At 38.1% G+C, this 21542-nt stretch overlaps 1 protein-coding gene across 9 annotated transcripts in view; it reads left to right on the top strand.

Moving 5' to 3' along the window:
• The window catches only part of LOC132380096 (septin-9-like), a 307781-nt gene extending 286790 nt beyond the window's left edge, over window positions 1–20991 (top strand). For all 9 annotated transcript variants that reach the window (XM_059948653.1, XM_059948657.1, XM_059948655.1 and 6 more), the window contains 4 exons: window positions 7563–7658; window positions 9925–10021; window positions 18179–18230; window positions 19838–20991. In XM_059948653.1, coding sequence (XP_059804636.1) covers window positions 7563–7658; window positions 9925–10021; window positions 18179–18230; window positions 19838–19967 — 375 coding nt within the window. In that variant the 3' untranslated portion in view covers window positions 19968–20991. The remainder of the gene's footprint in view (window positions 1–7562; window positions 7659–9924; window positions 10022–18178; window positions 18231–19837) is intronic.
• Window positions 20992–21542: the final 551 nt, after the last annotated feature.

The following is a 21542-nucleotide window of genomic DNA, read 5'->3' as shown; positions in this document are numbered from 1 at the left end:
AAAGATTATTTGAGAGGCATGTCATTTGGTGTATTTAATTGGTAGTGGGAACTTATCCCCACTACACGCACCTCCCAACTGTGACAGCCTTGGGAACCATCAGGTTCAGCCACTGCTAACTAACAATTGAACTAGAAAATGCTATGTTAATGAGATGTTTACAATGATTTTATATTTTCCAATTAACCATTTGGCAAATACCTTCATAGGCTGTTGTTATCACAGGTATAAATTGCAGCTAATTAGAAACAATTTGTTTAAGGTGGGATGGGAAACTAGATTTAACACACAAAGGACAATGTAGTTTCTACGAATGTATTTTCTACGAATGTATTTTCTACAAACAACTTCTCAGTCTTTTGGCTAAGTGCAAGTGTACATGGAAGTGTACATCTACATGGACTGACTAGAAGTGGACCTCCATTAATGCTGACTTTGAGAACAGAAGTCTAGAAGAATTCTTCATGATCAAGTGGTGCTGATGAGAGTTTAACCTGCTGACTTAGGGATGGATCCTCGTGTTGATTGGGAAATCAATCTATCGCTCGTTCCCAGCAATAAACATTCCAATTTGGTCAGCGTGACTGCATCGGCAGGAAGTCTTGGGATCTGAAACACTGCCAGGGTGGCACTGAAGGATCTCAGTGGGGGAATCCTTTCAACTGTGATCCCTTCATTGGGAATTTCCTGCTGGAGTATTGCATGTTTAAGATGAAGGACATCTTCTATGTCCTAAACTTCACCATTAGCAGCTTCTTTGAAGTCTTCAAGTATATGCTGTGATGGCAAAAGTTGAAGCAGGATTTTTGGGAAGGGAAACAAGGCACCACTGTTGCTGTTGAAGACACAGCAACTTTTCACTATCCTCACCCAGAGGAAGTGTATAATTATGGTGTATATTTTCGACCTACATATGCCTCCTGGGGGAAAACTCACCTTCCTGGCTCGTTATGCTGTGGGAGCAGGAAAATGTGTGGATGTCAAGGACATACTTGTGATTTGACAAGTAGTGCGGGATGAGGATAGATGCAAATAGCTCCATCATCCACCCTCCCTCAGTCTTTTCATTGGTGGGAACATGGGAGTCTGCTGGTCAACCCAGCTGACCATAACTGGAATGTGCCTGGTTGTGTGGTGTCCCAATACGTCTGCAGAAAGGCTATCAGACCATGAGATACAGGGAAAGAAAGTGTTGCCATTCTGTGTGGGGATGCGGGGCATCTGTACAATGCCTGCTGAAAATGTGAGTACCTACGCTCAGGTAATCAGAGAGGGATCTGGCACAGGCTGACACACAGACGGCGGGGGGAGGGGGGCATTGAAGCTGAGTGAAGCTGCTAGCCTCAAAGAATATTGAGGAATTAAAGAGGGAGCATATAGGATGGAGAACCTTGAAGCCCTCCTCCATTGCTCTGTGTGATGGTGGGAAGTGGCTCCCAGGACAACATCAAAGTTCTCATCCACAAAATGGTCTAGAAACAAGGCAAGTAAGAGGGAACTGCACCAACTCCAGACAGGTGCAGCAATTTTTGCAGTTGGGTGGGGTGGGGAGTGTTGTGGATGTGAGGGAGGAGTTATGCAAGGTAAAGGACTGACAAACTCAGATTTTCATCTCTGCATTATGCAAGATCATTTTACAATCCAGAGTCTGCACTGTGGCAGGATGAAACATGCTCACGCTCCTTCCAGAAGGTTCACAGGGAGAATTCTGTGATCCACAACCTTGAGAAGAGGTTGGCTCAGTAGCATCCTCCCAGAAGGATCTTCTGAGGATCTGCAGATGCTTCTATTTCAGTTTGTATGACAGAAAGGCCACAGACAGCGCAGACTCCCACAACTTCCTGTCCTCTTCCATAGAGATCTTTGAGGATAGCAAGTGGGAGAATCTGGACCAGCCTATGTCCCTGGAACATCACTCCCACTATTGGCTGCCGCACCAAGGACTGTCATCGGGATGAGACAGTTGCTCATCTCTTTGTACGCTGTCGTTTTTGTGAGGAGCGTGTGGAAAAATATGCCTGGGCCTGTGTCACGGTTCATCCTCAACAGCTGTGTTTTAGATTTATGGGCTTTTCCCAGGAGCACAATCAAAGACAGACCTAGAATGCTGCTGCAAGACCATCAACTTGGTGAAAGACGCACTTTGGTCTGCTTGTTAGTCTGCCAGCACGTTGGTGAATATTGCCGATATTCCAGGCTGCAGGAGTACATGCTAGGGACGCGCTGAAGCTTTGTGCAGCTACCACAAGGGCATGGTGGGGGCGGACCACTGTATAGTGTTCTTCTGCTGCTGGACATAGAGGGGCCGAGTTGGGTGAGAAAGCCCCTCATCTATTATAGTAGTGTACCACTCCAGGGGGCCACGAGTGGCAATAGTGCTATTGATTTTAAGAAAAGTAAATGAACACTACTTAACACATTGTCTATAAATGTAAGAATGAAACATTGTGTAGATTATTCTTTATTTTGAAAAAAGTTTATTTTGGTTAAATTTTTTTCAACTGAACTCATGAATGCAAAGTGGGATGAAAGGTAAGATTTCATTTTACTTATTTAGAGAGAATGCAGAAAAGGCTCTTGTGGCCTGACGAGTAGTACCACCCAGCAACCTACCTATTTAACACTAGCCTAATCAGAGGACATTTTACTATGACAAATTAACCTAGTGACTGGTACGTCTTTGGACTGTGGGAGGAAACCAGAGCAAAACCCACATAGTTCATGAAGGGAACGCACAAGCTCTTTAGAGACGGCAGTAGAATTGAACTCTGAACTCTAGTTTCCTGAACACCCCGATCTGTAGTAGCTTTGCACTATTCCCTATCTTTCCGTGGCTCCCCAAACCTCTGGTTTGGAATTTTTTTTATATTAACTTAAGCTAATAAAGGAACATGAGATTTTGCTTAGTGATCTAATCAATCTATTAAGACTTTCTACATCCCTCCTGTTAAACTGCTTTGTAAACATTCCCTCTTTGGCGAGTCTTTAGGTGTTTTTTGTTTAAACTGCCTTAGACTAGATCATCAAAGAACTGTTAACTCCTTACACTAAAATTAGAAACACAGCATAAAACAATAAAGCAAGACCAATTTTCAGAGTAATTGGGTTTTCCAGTAAATTTCCTATGACATCTGTGTGGGTCTCTTGGCAGTGGAATATGAAAAACATATTATTTTTGTGTAGGTGGGTGTGATGATTATGGGAACTGAGGAGTATTATACTGTGCTTGGAATAGAATAGTTTAGAGTTAAGTTAAAGGTTTTCTCTGAATGTGATCATATTGGAAATACCTGCTGATTTCAGAGCTTTTTGTACGATGGTATTGTAAATATTGCAATCACAAGAAAATCTGCAGGCGCTGGAGATCTGCCGGAGATTGTGGAAACACGCACAAAATGCTGGAGGAACTCAGCAGGCCAGGCAACATCTGTGGAAAAGAGAAATCAGTTGACGTTTTGAGCTAAGACCCTTCATGAGGACTGGAAAGGAGAGAATTCAGCATAAGAGTGTGAGGGAGAGGAAGAAGTGCTAGGTGGTGAGTGACAGGTGTAACAGGGGGAGGGGTGAAATGAAGAGCTGTGAAGTTGATTGGTGGAAGAGATACAGAGCTGGAGAAGGTGGGATCTGATAGGAGAGGATAGTAGGGTATGGAAGAAAGGGAAGGGGAGGAAATTGGTATGTAAGAGATAAGTGAGAGAAAGGGACAGGAATGGTGAAGGAGAGGAGGAGCATTCACTGGAAGTTCAAGAAATGGATGTTCATGCCCTCGGGTGTCAGAGTATTCAAAGATAAAAACAGGTCCTTTAGATTGTATGCTTCATGTGTCACATGACACTGGGTTTCGGTTGGGTCCACGTGAACAAGGTTTTAGGGCATGTTACAGATTTCACCAGGATGCAAGTCAGCATACTTGCCCAGCTACAACACAAAGTGTTTTTTGATGTTGTTTTGGTTTACTTTGTTCGGTAGGATAAATTGAAAACTAATTAATTGTATGTTGGCAAAAATGAAAGTACCAATTTTGGCAGAGCTGCAATTAAGCTGAAAATGTTAGAAACACTCAGCAGGTCCGGCTTGCATTCTCTCTACAGACTCTCCCACTGTTCAAGTGAAGCTGTATAGATAGTGGGGGATAGTACCTCATCTTTTGGATAAATATATTTTAGCTTTGCAGAATCAACACTGAGTTTCAATTTAAGTAAAAACTATTGGTTCCTTTTTTTTCAGTCAACAGCTGCTGACAATCATTCAACGATTGCCCTCTGTACTTCTGCCAGACTCATTGCTCCTTGAGCCTTTATCATCCTTAATTTGCTAAGCATCTGTTCAACAATTTATCTTAGTTGATCTTTTCTTTCTTCTCTTTTCCCCTGCCGGAGTGCATGTATAAATAACAATTCCTTCTACAGCCTTTTCTAACTCTGATGGACAGACATTGATAAAAACATTTTACACTGAACACTTGATCCTCCTGATGTGTTTGTTTCAGCACTTTGTACTTTTATTACAGCTCTTTATATCACAGCTTTCCAATATCATCATCGTTTGGCTGTAAAAGCACAATTATTGGTTCAAAGTTGGTCTAACTTTCTGTTTATTTGGTGGAATATTTTTTCATATTCATGTTCAATAAAACTGCAAGTTTATGATTTTCCTGGAAAAAAAACCAGTAGACTGAGAAATACGAACTATTTTATTTTCTTGTACATCCTTTGCAACAGTTGTAGACACAAGTGTCATGAGCTGTCAATATATAATCAGTAACTTCTGTAAATCCTTCTGAAATAATTATTAACTATATTTATTAAACTAAGTTTATTAGTTTATGCATTATCAACTAGTAATCCTAATCAGTTGACACTGAGGTATATAATTATGATTTCCCCCTATGAGTTTGGAATATTTAACTCTCAAAGCCCTCTTGTGTTCTTAACTGGAATGACATGATATATATTTTAACTTGTTACAGATTTTCATTCGCTGGTCCATTGGGTTTTATTGCTAGTTCAGGTTTATGATTTGAAAGAGTTTCTTGGTGTGTGTAGGAATGACTAGCCCTCTAAGGGATATTTTTGAAAGATTTACTGACGTTTAAACAAACTTAGTGAATTTTGGTTGAGCTACCTTTTGGGGTATTTTTTTGCTAAGGCCTTTACATGCTATCTTGCACCCCCTCTCATAGAGCAGTGACTCATTCCAGTGTTTCGCTTGCTTGAATGAAAAGGTCTGGGCTGTTATTACAGTTTTTGAAATTATTGCATAATTGGTTTGTTTATGTTGGAAGAGGAGAAATAGAAAAGGCGGAAAATCCACCAGTTGGTGTTTCGTTTTCCATTGTTACTAGCTCAAGCACACAAGTGTATCAGATTGCTGTTTACATTGTCTTTGTTTTTTGTACCTGCCTTCCTCTGGAATTTTCCTTTATTACAATATGACCAGTGTAATGTTAAGTCAGAAAGTACATACAGCAATAGGGGTGAAAGTAAGAAGAGGTCAGAGCTTTGATTGCGATGAGACAACATTGCTAAGAAATTGGAATAATCTTCATCCCTGTTCAGCAACATTTTTTGTGACAAATTCTCACCATTCAAAGCTAATGATTATGAAACAGCTTAGATCTTTTTGATGAGAACTGTTTTTCACAAAACAAATGCCTTTTGCTGTAGGTGATAAACATTGCCATTTACAGTGTGATTTCCAAAAGGGACTGTATTTCCAAATCCAAGATCTTTTCCTAAAATTTCCTCGACAGCTATAAACTATCTTGCATATCAGCTGTTGGTGAAATAAAAATAAAGAGTTGTTCACTTTGTGCTTTGTGTTGGATATGACAATTGTATTTCATCATGCAATTTTAGCCTAAGGATCTATAACTCAGAATCCCATTTTTTAAAAATTGTGCAGCACTGATTAAAGATGCACCCAGTCAATTTTAGTCATTGGTTCCAGGGTCATACATCATGACATTCTGAGCCAATAGTGGACCTCAGCAAAACCAATCAGATAATTTGCATAGTACTGACCACGTTGAAGCTTTAACTTGAATTGTCTAATCTCTCATGAAAATTCCAACAATTTTTCTTCAGTGATTCATGTAAACCCACAGTGATTTTAAATACTGTTATTAAATCTCTGCTTTAATCCCAGTCTATACAAGTAACTCCAGCCTGTCCAAATAACTGTGGTTCCTCATCCTTAAAAACATATTTGTGGTTGTTTTTGTAAAGTATTCAATCTCATTGCTTTGGCTAAGGCTGAATTCGGTGTTCTGCATGGGTTAAGTATTACTTCCTGGATTTTGCATTTGATATATTGACTTATAAAGTTCAAAATCACAGAACTTAATTGCCTTTAAAATGTAATTAATAAAGAGAATCCAATCATTAAATGATTCAGCCAAGCATACCTTCTGATTTCCCTCCCTTCTGTCCTCAGTGGAGCCACTATCCTGTCCAAAATTGACATGGTTTAAGTCTCCCTTTATCACTGATGTATATGTCAGCAATTTTTTGGCAATTCTGTGCCACTGTCTCTTATCTGCTAAGAATATCTCCACCATGTGGCTAACTGATGCTTGTAAAGAAAGCAACCCGAAAAGCATTGTAGTATCAGATGGCAACAACAGCTGCACATTACTGATAATGTCTGGAGACAACACTCATAGATTTGTGAGAACAGACATGGGGTAGGTAGGGAATAGAGCATATTGCGATTAAAGAGATTTGATCGAGAAAAATGAATTAAAATATAATTTTTAGCAATCTTTTCCTTCAGAAAACACAGGTTACTTCCTCTGCAGATTGGGAAAGTGCAAAGCAAAGCAAGAATTTAAATGTATTTGTTTGATCTCTGGAAAATCTTTAATAATAAGGGAGTCACATTAAATGACATGGTAGCTGGACATAGAATGTTAAATTTAGTGTTATGCCAGATCTACATGGAACTAATTCTGAAGCAATTCTACAGCCGTGTGCACAGTAATAATTTTATTCACACTTAATCCTGCTTTTTGTTCTTCTATATAGTAATAATGAATCTGTATCGTGCCTGATAAACCCATATGGAATGTTTATTTTTATACAACTATCTCAGTCGATCAGTGCTGAGAAGTCTATTCCATTTACATTGAATTAAAATCAATCAAATTACTCAATAGTGGAAATATATAGCTTGACAGATTCATAGTGTTACTGGGGACAGGACGGTGCAATTACCACATCAGAAATTTGTAAAATAATTCCTTTATTTCCAAGCAATTTACACAAAGACTGGCACATAAGTGGTTAAAAGGTGACAAAATCAGACTATCTTTATGGATGGAAAAGTGAAGACGTGAATAGCTTCACAGGAGTTGTGTCTTCTGCACAAACTTCACAAGGTTGCACGGACCTCCAAGATATATCTGGAAATCGACATCAAAGAAAATGGAGCATTGATTATAAGCAAGATTAGTAATACATTTCCTGTAGTTTGAACACAAGTTAACAGACACTGATAGAATTCACATATATCTGCACAGTAATTGGCTGAATCTTAATGAAAACCATTTTGTTTCTTTGCAGATCAAAAGTGACCTTCAGAAGAATGACATAGATGTCTATCCTCAAAAACAGTTTGATGAAGATGCAGAGGATCGCCTATTAAATGACAAAATTAGAGTTGGTAGAATTTATTTCTTCTAATACCCAAACATGCATTGCTCAGAAATGCCCTCCTGTTGCTTAATTAAAAGAATGACTTTGCGATATGACATTAATTATATTCACTATTTTGTTTAGTTAACCAGTAGACTGCATAATTATTTCCCTTAAAATAAATGTTGATCAAATATGTTCATTTTTAATCTTAATGAAATCCCTTAAATGGGCATCATTTATTTGGCTAATGGTTGCCCATTTTGGGGTATTGTATTTCACACTGACGATGAAGAAATCAGATTTATTTTGCTTCTGGTTACATTGCTTCTGGTGGCCTGAAAATTGTCTTCAAATGATGATGTTTTCATTTTATAAGCAAGTATACAAATTAAATTCCATGTTACCAGATTTAAGCACTACTTGGGTAAGTATTTTATTCTCTGATCATGATAATTTATCTCACTTGTGTCCTGATTTGCCATTATATCTAAAACAATGGTGAGGATTCTTCTCTACCTAGATGTGAAGGAAAGACCACTTTAATCTGGATTTAATCAAGAATTAATGGCAATACTGCCAACATTTGCTAATATCCATGCGATTGAAAGCAAATTTGGGTTTTCAGATGCAGTTTAATGTAAAATCCTGCAATGGTTCTCAGTGGCCCTGGGCAGTCAGAATGAAATTACCTCAAGGATATAAATTTTGGTGTCACCAAGTGGGAAATGCCCTGGGCCAGATCATGCTGATTTTTGCCAATGATTATGGTGAGAACTGCCAGCACAAATCTATTGAACTTGTAAATTCTAGACTTCTGCACATAACATAGAAACATAGGAATCTTGTGCATATTGACAGATCTGAATGGACAGATTATTAGTTCACTACTGCTAGATATTAAGACAATTTGTGCTGGGATTCCTCAGTATTATAGTGGGAAATATCCTCTGGGATCAATACCAGATAAAACCCAGGGCAAGACCCAAGGTTCCATTAATCTTACTAAGAATAGGATAGTATGTAATAGAGACGGATAATACTGTATGTTTTTTAAAAGATCTATTTTGCCTTATTTTAATGTTTCCAATTGTGTGTGTTTTTGAGAATTTAACTTTTTCAAAATAATTATTGCAATATCGTTTGGAGATTTGTATTAAAGGTGCAGTAAATAAGATCAATAACCCCTTTCCCAGCCAGCAACGCCCTGCCCCAGTGGTTTTTGCAATGGAGCCTGCTTTGTGACCTACCAGAGCCCTGTCACCGTGCAGACTACCTATTGGACCCTGGGTTGCAGAGGGTCAGTGAGGGATGCTCTTCCCAGCCAGCCGAGGTCCCTGCTTCATAGGTGGACGACAGCTGGCAAGGAGGCATTTCAGAATGGGGAGTGGGAGGTGGGCAGGCAAGGAGAAGTAGTGGGTTTGAGTGCCTGTCTGGATTGAGTCAGCATGATTCGACCCATTGAAAATCTTAGCGTGCACTTAAAACCCAAAAGTAACCAAGTCATAAATTAGGCTTAAGATAAAGAATTTTATAGAATCCATCAAATTTCCTTTGTTCACAATTATTTTAAAATATAAACAAGTTAAAAATTAAAATATGTTAATATATGATGTGAATTCTGATTATTTTTGCTCAATGCAATGCTTAACAGTTATTAAAATAGTTTTCATGTATGATTCTCTGATATCATTAGCTGTGCAGCTGGCTTGATGATATTATAGCTACTGGACCCCAGGGACTGCACTTTGTACGGTCCTTTCCCAAAGGAGAGGTTAGCCAAACAGTGAGAAGAGCAGGAAGTTTGCTGTTGAGCACTAAGTTAAAACTTTCCTTTTATTTTCCATCCTAAGAATGGAATTGTTATACACTGTTGTGTATTTATGGTTGGTCCGCTATAGATCTAACCTCAGGAGTTTTTCCACTGCTATATATGTCCTCTTTACTTGTTAACCATTGTGTGTGACCACTTTGTATATGCATGATGCATGTAAGGAAGTTAATGCCAAAGGACACCTACTGAAAGTGGGTGAGAAGTTGAACCACTATCCACACCAAGTCTGACTTGACCTAGACTGAAAGGTCATAAAACAAGTTTATATCATCAAGATTAAAGACGAACAGATACAAACATAACATGAGCCACTTTTAGAATCAGTGAGGAATCTATTGCTGGCCTGATATAAATTTATTATGAATGGACTCTATTTTTTTTAAAAAAGCAAACTTGCCATTAAGACAATTTCTGTTCAAGGACCTAGCTTTCATATTTCACTTCCATATTATGCAGGAAATGGTGCCTTTTGCTGTGGTTGGAAGTAACCTTGAATACCAGGTAAATGGAAGGAGAATTCTTGGCCGGAAAACAAAGTGGGGAACTATTGAAGGTAATTCATAACATAATTTTAACTAATTAGATTCAAAGTTTAGAAAAACACAGTGTTACGGTAAGAAAACTATTCTTTAAATCTATCACCTGAACCAGTGTTTTTCCTCAGATGAGTAATTTACTCTAATTCAATTATTAAGTAATTTCAGGATTCATTAACAAATTTATTTACTTATTGCCATAGAGTGTGGAATAGGCCCTTATACCTTTCAAGCCACGCCACCCAGCAATCCTCTCCACAGGTTTACTGTTCTTAAATGCATCACAAAATGTTTTTAATCCTAATCTTAAAGTGGAAAATGATATTGTTTCATAAATTTGTGATATGGAAGTTTTGAGTGAAATTTTCAATTAAGCGTGCAATGTGGAAAACTAAAATAATCTTTAAAGTTTAAAAGATCATTTCTTTTTTAAATCCTGTTATATAGAAATAGATTATAAAACACTGAGAACTATGCAACATTCAAATTTCTCAGGACTTTATGATTGAAAATCATTTTTTCTGGAGTAGATCATGATTGCAGTCACTCCCAAGTTTCACATTACCACTGGAAAATCTGACTGGACTCTTCCTAGCATCGCTCAGTCTTGTGACACTGTCATAGTTCTCCCGTCAAGGGACGATATCAGTTCCGCAGTGTTGCGATCTTTCCGCAAGCATGGCAATTCAATGCAGTTTACAACTGAAACTTGTTCATAAATTGCACTGTTTTCACTGCAATAATTTTGTCATTGCATACAGTACCAGGTCCTTTCCTTTACAATTGGTACTTTGCTCATTCACAAAATACTTGTAGAAAAAGAAATGCTTTCATTGCAGATTTTAATGAATGCAGAATGTCTGTCAAGGTGCTCTTTCCACCCAGGGTTTTCTGTGAAATCTCTGGTTGCTTACTGCAAGCCTGTCGTATGTATTCAGTTTATTGTCAATATGATTATAATTTTCTATTTTTAAAAGAGTAAACAACTTGGCTTTACAAATGTCCACTCAGCAGCACCTAATTGTTTATCTCAACCAGCTTATACATTTTATTATGCAGGCGATATTGAGAACTTGAACTTTATTCAATTCATTTCAAAGTTTGGTTTAGTCAATGTCCCTATTCTAACTGAAGTCCAGTTGAAGTACTTTGTAGAGAGAACTGTGCCTGCAGTGTTATCACTTCAGGGAGCAGTGCTCACACTGGGATCCACTCTGGTATTGCCCATCAGAACCCAAACACTCATTGAAAAGAAAACGAAAAGAAAAGCTTGGATCAATAAAAAACCTTTCATGATCTGTTTATCCCAAGGAACTTTTCCAACCAACGAAATATATCTTGAATTATAGTTGGTGTTGTAGTTTGAGCTACAGCAACCAATATATACAAAGCAAACAAAAATGTAATAATGACCATGTAATTCTTTAGGGGTGTGATTCAAGATTAAATTGTTGACTTTGTCAGAGATATAAAATGTTTTGCCTAAAAGAGCAGACAAAAGCCTCAGTTTATTATTTTGGTTAAATGATGATGCCTCTGACTGTCAGCTCTCTCTCAGTACTGTCATCCTGAACTTAAGTGTTCAAATCTTGCTTGGAATTTGAATTCATAGACTTGTAACCTGAAATAAACTGACTACTGAAAATAGGTCATTTAAACCATTTTACTTTCACTTCTATAACTTGTGCTGTTGTTAAAGGACCAAAACAGACAAAAAGCCAACCAGTTATCCTCCCCATAGATGCCTGACCGTCTGTGATGATTGGAAAAGAAGTGTTTATATTATGTTCCCGTAACTTTGGAATGAACCAGTGCACTTTTATCCAAATAATTGTCCACTTCAAATTCAGTCATTTTTGTAATGTGTCAAAGAAAATCAACAGCCAAATTATGCACAAGATCTTGCTACTATGGATATGATGTTAGGTGCTCTGTATTTGTGCTGGCTATAGAATCTGTAGCTTCACTCCCCAGGAGCCTGATGTGCACAGAAAGGAACAAACTGCTTGCTTGCATTTGCATAGGACCTACTGCAACCCGAGGAGCCCAAAACTTTCATGGTGCTAATTGAATGAGTACCAGAGAATATTTTATGTCCATCAGGCAGGGTCTTGATTTAACACTTAAAACAGAATCAGAAGCAGATTTATATTCACTGACACATGGTGTGAACATTTTGCTTTGTGGCAGCAGTACAGTGCAAGACATTAAAAAACTAAAAATTAGAAAAATGTATAAGTAGTGCAAAGGAGGAATAGCGTGGTACTGCTCATGGGCCAGTCACATTGTGGTACGGTAGCTTGGTGGTTAGTACAACGCTTTACAGAACAGGCACCCAGGGTTCATTTCTCACTGCAGTCTGAAAGGAGTTTGTATGTTCTCTCCGTGACCATGGACGTTTGCTTTGGGTTCTCCGGTATCCTCCCACAGTTAGTAGGTTAATCGGTCATTGTAAATTGTCCCATGATTAGGCTAGGATTAAATTGAGGATTGCTGGGCTTGAAAGGCCAGAAGGTCCTACTCCATACTGTATCTCAATAAATAAAATCAGGTGGGTTAGGAAAAGAGTGTAGGTCTTCAGGCTCTTGTAATCCCCTCCCTGATGGTAATAATGAGAAGAGGACACATCCCAGATGGTGAAGGTCCTTAATGATGGATGTTATATTATGAAGAAACACATTTAGTAAATGCCCTCAAAGGTGGGGAGGCTTTTGCCCATGATGGAGCTGACTGAATCCTCAACCTTCTGAAGCCTCTTTTGTTTCTGAGCATTGGCGATGATGTGACCAGTCAGAATGCAATCCACCATCTAACTAGAAATTTGCTGGAGTCTTTGGTGAGATGCCAAACCTCCTCAAAGACTAGATGGCTTATGCTGACATCTGGAGTCGATACTGATATAAATTTTTCAGGGGAGATCAGCCTGAGTCTTGTGTTTCTGCAGTAGGGTTTGTGCCTATAAATTCCTGGCAAAGTTGCTGCCTTTAGGTCACAGAAGAAGCACCAGCTTGCAGAACATAATAATGTGGAAGATAAAGCGTCTTTGTATTTCTTTTGTTCCCAGCTTTTTTTCTGTACTATTCCCTCACACCCTAATATATTTACCCTCTGCAACATCCAGTTTGAAACTGCCTCTAATCCAGTTTGTGTAAGATACCCAAATTTTGGCCAGTCAAATGGTGTACTGCAGTTTTGAATAGAATGGTTTATAAATGTAAAACTAGAGTTTTTATTGTGTATGCTATAAATACTTCAGGGTTAAATTGCATTCAAAATTAGATTAGTTTTCTAAATTGTGCATGTTGCTTAAAATTTCACTCGAAACTACCATATTCACAAATTCAAAATCTATGAAGCAATCTATTTTTTTCAGTTTAAACTTTGGATTACAAAAGTGTTGTGATACATTTAAGAATGGTAACCCTGTGCAGCATTATAAATATGGTTGAACTGATCCAGAATTCATCACTTTCTACCTGTTTTCCAAAACACTCAGCTACCCAGGTCCATCTCAGCTTTGAATGTATCCATTAAGTTTACAATTAGCTTCATTTATTACATCTACATCGAAACATGCAATGAAATGCGTTATTTACATCAACAACCAATGCAGTCCGAGGATGTGCTGGGGACAGCCCGCAAATCTCACTATGCTTCTGGCAACGAGAAAGCATGGCCACGCCTTACTATTCCTAACCCATTCATCTTTGAATTCTGGGAGAAAACTGAAGCATCTGAATGAAAGTGGAGCACTCCGAGGAAATCCAGGGAGTAACCCCCATTACTGGTGCTAACCATTACTCTACCACGCTGTCCCTCTTCCCAGAAATCAACTCAATGCACTTTGTTTTATTTCAAAAACTATAATTTATTCACAATATATATATGTAGTAAATGGAATTGGGACGCACCTTCCTCTACGTCAGTTGTACCATCAATTTAGTACATTCTCTTAAAATGTATCATTGACACATGTGTTTCTTCCTTAAACAGTGAAGCTTTGAGGGGCTGTTACATAGGGCTCTTCCCCTTGTCCAGGACCCTACAACATGGTCCTTCTATACAAAGCCACTTTCTGCTTGTTTTCCCTAAACTGAGCTTACAGTGTATACCTCAGAGCATATCTATATAATTTGAAATCTGCCATTCAGCATCATTTACTTGCAAGTATCTCCTTGCACTGGGAAACCAAAATTATATAGCCCCTAATGCAATTGTATCCATTCCTGTTTAAATAGACAGAAACCGTACGCAATATGGGTGTAGCTTTGCTAATACTTTGTACAATTGTAGTAATGCCTCTCAACTTCACACATACTTCAGACCCTTGCAATAAAAAATCCATTCCACTTACTTTCCTAATTACCTGCAAGCTAAATTTCTGTATTCTATGTACCATGCACTGACCTGGTGGATTTTAGGTGAGGTTTGCTGGGTGAAACTCTGTCCCCAATGGAAACCGGACATCTTGGGACCAGTTCACTATCCTCATTGTAAACAACCGTGCCACAAATAATGAATCTTTGCATGCATAGGACACAGAATTAAATCCAAATGTCTTTTATTGAGGAAATACTGCAGGTCAAAGCAGTTTTTTTTTCTTGAAATTCTTTGGATTTTCTGCTTGGCATCTCCAGGCATTAGGAAGGAAGCAATGAATAATTTTTGTAGAATGTCCTCCTGAACTGTTCTCCCAGTGGACAAAGAGACTAATGATCCATTCTTGGAAAGAAAACGAACTAAAGCCTGTTTATTAACCACTCTGCATCACAATCTGCACATAATTGGAGCAAAGGTGCCCAGAGGTATCTCTCACCACAGCAAACAACACACCACATCACAGAGTCATTTTATAGGATATTCTTTCTCTTGTGCTACTTAAATATTTAATTTATTCCATGTAGTTTCAGTCTTTGAATTCTTGATTTTCTTTCTTCTCTCTGCATTGATAAGCACAAAGCAACATGCTTTATGCTGTCATTTTGTAGAAAAGTGTTACCAAGTTATTGGTCTATGTTAATGTGTTAAAGATCAGTGGAAGGTTGGGTATTTCTTCTCCTTGGTGATGAACTTGGGGTGAAGTTTCTGCTTGCAGATAACCACTGTGACAAGACAGTCCTCTACATTTTTCAGAAGACGGGGGATTCTCAGTCCTTTAACCAATGGGTATTACTTCCAAAAAAAACAAAAAAAAACCTGTTAAAGTAGTCTTTCAGTTTATTACTTTAGTGGAAGCTTGCTGTCCCAAAAATTGACTGCCATATTTCCCCGCATTGCAGCATTAACACAAGTGTTGCAATGTGCTAAGGTTGTACAAATTAATACTAATTTTACTGTTAGTTTTTTAAAAATCTCTTCACTTAAAAGATTAATTGAATGATAGTGCTGAGAATAACTTAATCAGGTACAGTTTCCAGAGGAATTTCGTGGGCTCATTTTGCCCTACCCAGATGACCTGACCATATTGGACAAGGACCTGAGAGTTCCTTGCCAAACCTGTTTTTTTTTAAATTCATTTACAGGATATTGGCATCACCAGCTAAGCCAGCTGCCCATCTCTAGTTGCCCTTGAGAAGGTGGTGGTGAGCTGCCTCGTTGAACCGCTGCAGTCCCTGATGTGTAGGTGCACCCACTGAGCTGTTAGGGATCCTCTTCCAGAATGCTTGGTCTTGCAGATTCAAATTGAATAATTGTAGGCCAGTAGGGATCTGAATGATGAGTGGGAATAGTGAGTTCCACTCAGCAATATCTCGGCCAAGGTAAACACTGAACAGTTAAAATCAGAAAATGCTAGAGACACTCCACAAGTCCTGAACAATTAGCCTTAGTGTCAAATATTTCTTTCATTCCCAGAAAAGAAGGACCTGTCTAATGCATAGATCATATAAGAATACTTCATTCCTAGAGGTCAAACTTGAACATGACTGTGGGGAAAATTTGTGAGTTGCTATAATCTTTTAAAACAAGATGTATCTGACATTTTCTAATGACTGTCCAAGTGTATTAAGACCCCTTTTGATATATTTAGGGAAATTATTGTGACATTATATAGTAAATGCTCTATGATACATGGCATCCACAGTATATTAGCCAATTAAATTCAGAATTGGTTTGCCCACAGATGACAGAGGGTAGCGGTCGATGGAACTTATTCTGGCTGAGTTCTGAGTTCTGTGATGGGTAGTGTTCCACAGTGATCTCTACTGGGTCCTCCGCAGCTTGTGTTTAAATATATATATACTGGACGTAGACAATGAGACACATAGGAGAAGAATTAGGCCATTAGGTCTGATGGACGATTCCATCATGGCTGATATGGCTGATTTATTGTCCTTCTCAACCCCATTCTGCTTCATTCTCCTGGTAACATTTGACTAATCAAGAACCAACATCTCCTTTAAATCCTGTATATACTCAGTGACTTAGCCTTCACAACCGTCTGTGGCAATGAATTCTACATATTTATCACCCTATGGCTGAAGAAATTCCTCCTCATCTCTGTTCTAAATGAATGTTCCTCTATTCTGAGGCTGTAGGAAACATCCCCTCCAATTTAATTTTGTCTAGGCCTTCCAATATCTGATGGGTTTTAATGAGGTCACCTCTCATTCTTCTAAACAAGTGAGTACAGGCCTAAAGAAATCAAATGCTCCTTAAGCCCTATATGCATCACCCTTTTCAATTTTTCTCCCATATTACACTTCAACTCATCCCACTGACTGGTATTTAGCCCTATCATTTTCCTGTCTTCTCTGACAGTCTCACTACAGTCTGGATCTACTTGTATTCTAACTGCCCCGTCCTCAACCCTATCACTCTGGTTCCCATCCCCCTGCCAAATTTGTTTAAATCCTTGTCAATAGCTCTAGCAAACCAATCCATAGATAGTAAGTCAGTGTTTCTGTAGACAACACAAAGTTTGGTGATTTGTGGATAATGTGGAAGAATGGCAAAGCATGTAGCAGGATACATCTCAGTTACAGATATGGTAGAGAAATGGCAGAGTTTAATCTAGCCAAATGTGAAGTGTTGTACTTTGGGCAATCAAATGTAGAGAGACAGTACATCATTAATGACAAGACATTAACCGTTTTGATGCTCCCTGAAAGTGGCTACACAGGTCATTAGAGTGGTAAAGAAGGCATAGGGCATGTTTGCTTTCATTAGTCATGGATTTGAGTTCAAATGTCAAAAGTATATTGCAGTTTTATAAAACTTTAGCTAGGATGCATCTGGAAAATTCAGTTCAGATTTCTCCATTATCGGAAAGATGTCGAGGCTTTGGAGAGGGTGCTGAAGTTTGCTAGATGCCACCTGGATTAGAGGCCCTGTGTAATAAGGAGGTTGGACAAACTTGGAATGTAATTTTATCTGGAGTAGTGGAAGTTGAGGGAAGATCAAATAGAGACTTATAAAATTATGAGAGAGGTATAGATAGATCAGACAACCAGTATCTTTTTTTCCCCATGGTCATAAAGAATAATATTACATTTAAGATAAATGGGTAAGTTCAGAGATGACGGGCAAGTTTTTTTTTCATAAAGTTGTGGGTGTTGGGAATGCGCTGCCAGAGGGCTGGTGGAGGCAAATACAACAGGGGTGTTCAAGAGATTCTGAGGCACATTAATGTGCAGCAACTAGAAAGATGCTGGCATCGTATAGACAGAGGAGATTAGTTTAGCTGGTCACTTGATTAGTAGTTAATTTGGCATAACATTGTGGGCCAAGGGGCCAGTTCCTAGGTTGTACTCTTCTATGTTTCTCTTTATCAATGGATATTAGATTAACTGAAAGGATGAATCACTTATCTAAAGATGTGTGCAAGTTGGATGATAAATACAAAGTAGATACTTGAAATTATGATGCTGTCTGCTTCTTGATCGAACAGTATGTCCAGCTGCTAGACCATCACAAGTATTAAAAATACCAGTGGGATTGATGCATTTATATGCCTGGAATTTTGTATTACATTTCCATTTTACACTTTGATTGCAGCATTGACACCTGAATATATAAGAAGGCAATGAACATGGTTTAAAAAAAATAAGTCAAATGCAAATTAAAACTGCTCCTTACACTACTAACCTGTTGTTTTGAATGATAAAGTAGATCGCTTTGGATGAAATGCTTTGTGGTCAATTACATTCTCCACTAATTTTTATTTTTTCTTGCAGTGGAAAACACGTCTCACTGCGAATTTGCCTATTTGCGTGATCTGCTAATAAGGTTGGTTGGAAATGGGTCCTATAACCTGTCTGACAAAAAAAATGTGCATGGCAATTATAGTTAAGTTATTGGTTATGAAGTGCTAGGTTGGCCTAATCTCAAACAATAATGAGGTGACCTACAGGGAAGAGGTTAGAGGTTATCTTACTGTCACAGTGGTGTCAAGAAAATAACCTCTCCCTCAATGTGGCAAAATCAAAGGAGCTGTTTGTGGATTACAGGAGGAATGGAGACGGGCTAACCCCTATTGACATCAATGGATCTGGGATTGAGAGCATAAACAGCTTTAAATTCCTCGGCATCCACATCACCGGGGACCTCACGTGGTCTGTACACACCAGCTGTGTGATGAAAAAGGCACAACAGCACCTCTTCCTCCTCATTCGGTTGAGTAAGTTTGGTATGGGCCCCCAGATCCTAAGAATTTTATACAGGGACACAACTGAGAGCATCCTGACTGGCTGCATCACTGCCTGGTATGGGAACTGTACCTCACTTAATCACAGGACTTTGCAGAGAGTGGTGCGGACAGCCCAGTGCATCTGTAGTTGTAAACTTCCCATGATTCAGGACATTTACACAGATAGGTGTGTAAAAAGGGCCTGAAGGATCATTGGGAAACTGAGTCACCCCAATCACAATCTATTCCAGCTGCTACCATCTGGGAAATGGTACCACAGCATAAAAGCCAAACCAACAGGCTCGGGGACAGCTTCTCCCACCAGGCCAGCAGACTGATTAACTCATGAATATGAGTGTATTTCTAAGTTACATTGACTGTTCTATTTATTATACATTACTATGATTGCACATAGCACATTTAGACAGAGACGTAAGTAAAGATTTTTATTTCTCATGTATGTGAAGGATGTATGAAATAAAGTCAATTTTCTTTTCACCACAAAAATATTGGTGTGAGCACTATCAATGATCTCTATTGAATGCCATTTCTAAACTTCTGTTTTTTTTAGAACTATTGTCCCCCTCAGTAGTTCAGATAAAACTTGCTTGTAAAGTTCTTGAAAATATGAAATGGTCACAGCTTAGTGAGATCCACATGATAACTTGGACTGTGATGAACAGGAAAATAAAACCTTTTAAGCAATCAGTCTTGAGAATTCCACAGGGATGGCCGTGGACACAATGAATTAAATTAACTGCTTTCAATCTAAAATTAGGGATGGAAAATAAATTTGTATTAAGAGAGTTGTTAAGGTGGTAAGAAAAATATAGAAGAAAGTAAATTCCTTCTCCCAATCATTTCAACACTTTCATAATAACATTTTTTTTTCAGTACCAGGGAATTTGATGGGCAGTAATCATATTACTGAAAAGGAATCTGTTCTGAATTGTTTGTATCTGCTGCAAAACACAACTGTGTTGAGCCAGTCATCGCAATGCTGTTCTCACAGATAAGCCAATTTAGACAGTAACTTCTGCGTCTCCATTGTTAACTGTAGATTTTGTGCACAAACAACTGTTTACCATAAGCCTTACCCTACCTTTGAAAGAAAATCCAAATGCAAAATACCATCACGCTACCAAATGAAACGGCTTACAATAGTTGTATTTCATACTTTGATTATAATTCTGTTAATGTTCCTCAGGACTCACATGCAGAATCTCAAGGATGTAACCAGCACCATTCACTATGAAGCATACAGAGTTCAGCGGCTGAGTGAGGGGAATGGCATTTCCAATGGATTAGCAGAAAAGGATTTGAACAGCAACATGTAAAAGGTGTTTAGCTTATCCTCCTTGCTGCTGAATTGTTTTGACCAGCTAATAATTTAGGTAAAAACTATGTGGTAGTGTATTGGCACTGCTTGTTTTAAGATTATTTATTCCACACGATGTAGTTCTGTTCACAAAAAAAAAGGCTCAACACATCACAAAACTAAGTGATGTGTACTTGCCATGTTTTTATATTAGTTAGGTTCATGGGTGTCCTTTCAGATGAGACCAAAGAGATTATTAAGAAATATTTAGCAGGAAGTCACAAAATTTATCTTGTGGATGAAATTTTCTTCTGTAATAAAACTAAATTGTTCTGGGGGAACATATAGCAAAAATGTCAATTTGAGAGCAAAGTGCTTTTTATGTCAATTTGTGAACAGAATGCTTTGTGGATTAAACATTGCTTTTAATACTATTGCAGTGCTGAAGCTAATTAAGTGTTTTACTGAACAAAAAAGGAAAGTAATTGGCTTAATTATTACTGCTCTATTTATTTCCAATATATTACTAGCATGTTTCAGTATATCAAAACACAGCCAACTGACATGTATTCAAGAAAATCCCCAAACTATTTTTGTTCCTTGACTGCTTTCATTGGAGGTGAAAGATAACACAAAATTTAAACCACGAACAATTGTGAAATAACATGGGGCCTGTTGTACAAAAGACAAGCTTTTTAGTGATGTAAACAATATTATACAATAGGTAGAAATAATGCTTCTTTGCCAAAAATCGTATTGCTCACTGAAAGATATAAAGGGTATAGTTTCATTAAAATAAGGCACTTCTTGAATCTTTATCCATCTAAACAAAGTGTAAAGGAAATGTCATGTTAGTCACTCAATACTTTGAAAATGTAATTAATTATATTGAAAATTGAAGCTTATCTTTTGTCTTTCATTGTATGATCTTTGATGTGCATTTTTGGGGGTTTACATTGTCAAATTAGACTTTTTGTATAAAATAAAAAAGTGTGTTTGATATATATTTCCTAAAATAAACATTGCAAATTTAATGTTTTTAACAGTCTTTTGTATTTTTTTGGCTTTGCTCATCAGACTTTAATTTTTATTTATTGGTCTCTGGCTTTTATTTACCATGGTTGACCTAAGTGGTGTTGCTTGCATTCTATACTGCAGCTGTGTGTGTGTTTAGATTGTATCGGATGACAATTTATGATTAGCATGAAGCTGAGGACATGTATATTGGATGGAGCAAATGGGATGATGTCCTCTATTATTTTAGAAGATAAATATTTGAATCATTGAAAGTGCCCAACCCAGAAGCTGTGGATGTATCAAGAGTTTTGCAGTCTGCTCAGGACTAAGTCTCCTGTCAACTAAGGTCCATGATCCAGAACCCTATGAGAAGTCCAGTTGGAACCTAGAGAAGACCATTGGGAGAATGAACTGGCAATTCTTTGTGAAGTTAGCGACATGATTGGATGCACATCAACTGTGACAGGGTTTAAATGCCATTATTTCCCATTAGGTGAAAACCAATAGCATAATTGGCCATGATGCTTCACTCATCAATGAGGTAAACACCTTTTATGCATGCCTTAAGTGGGAGAAT

Source organism: Hypanus sabinus, chromosome 23, assembly GCF_030144855.1.
Source record: "Hypanus sabinus isolate sHypSab1 chromosome 23, sHypSab1.hap1, whole genome shotgun sequence".
Taxonomy (NCBI): Eukaryota; Metazoa; Chordata; class Chondrichthyes; order Myliobatiformes; family Dasyatidae; genus Hypanus; species Hypanus sabinus.
Note: the sequence above shows the minus strand (reverse complement) of the source record. Positions and strands in the feature narration are given on the sequence as shown.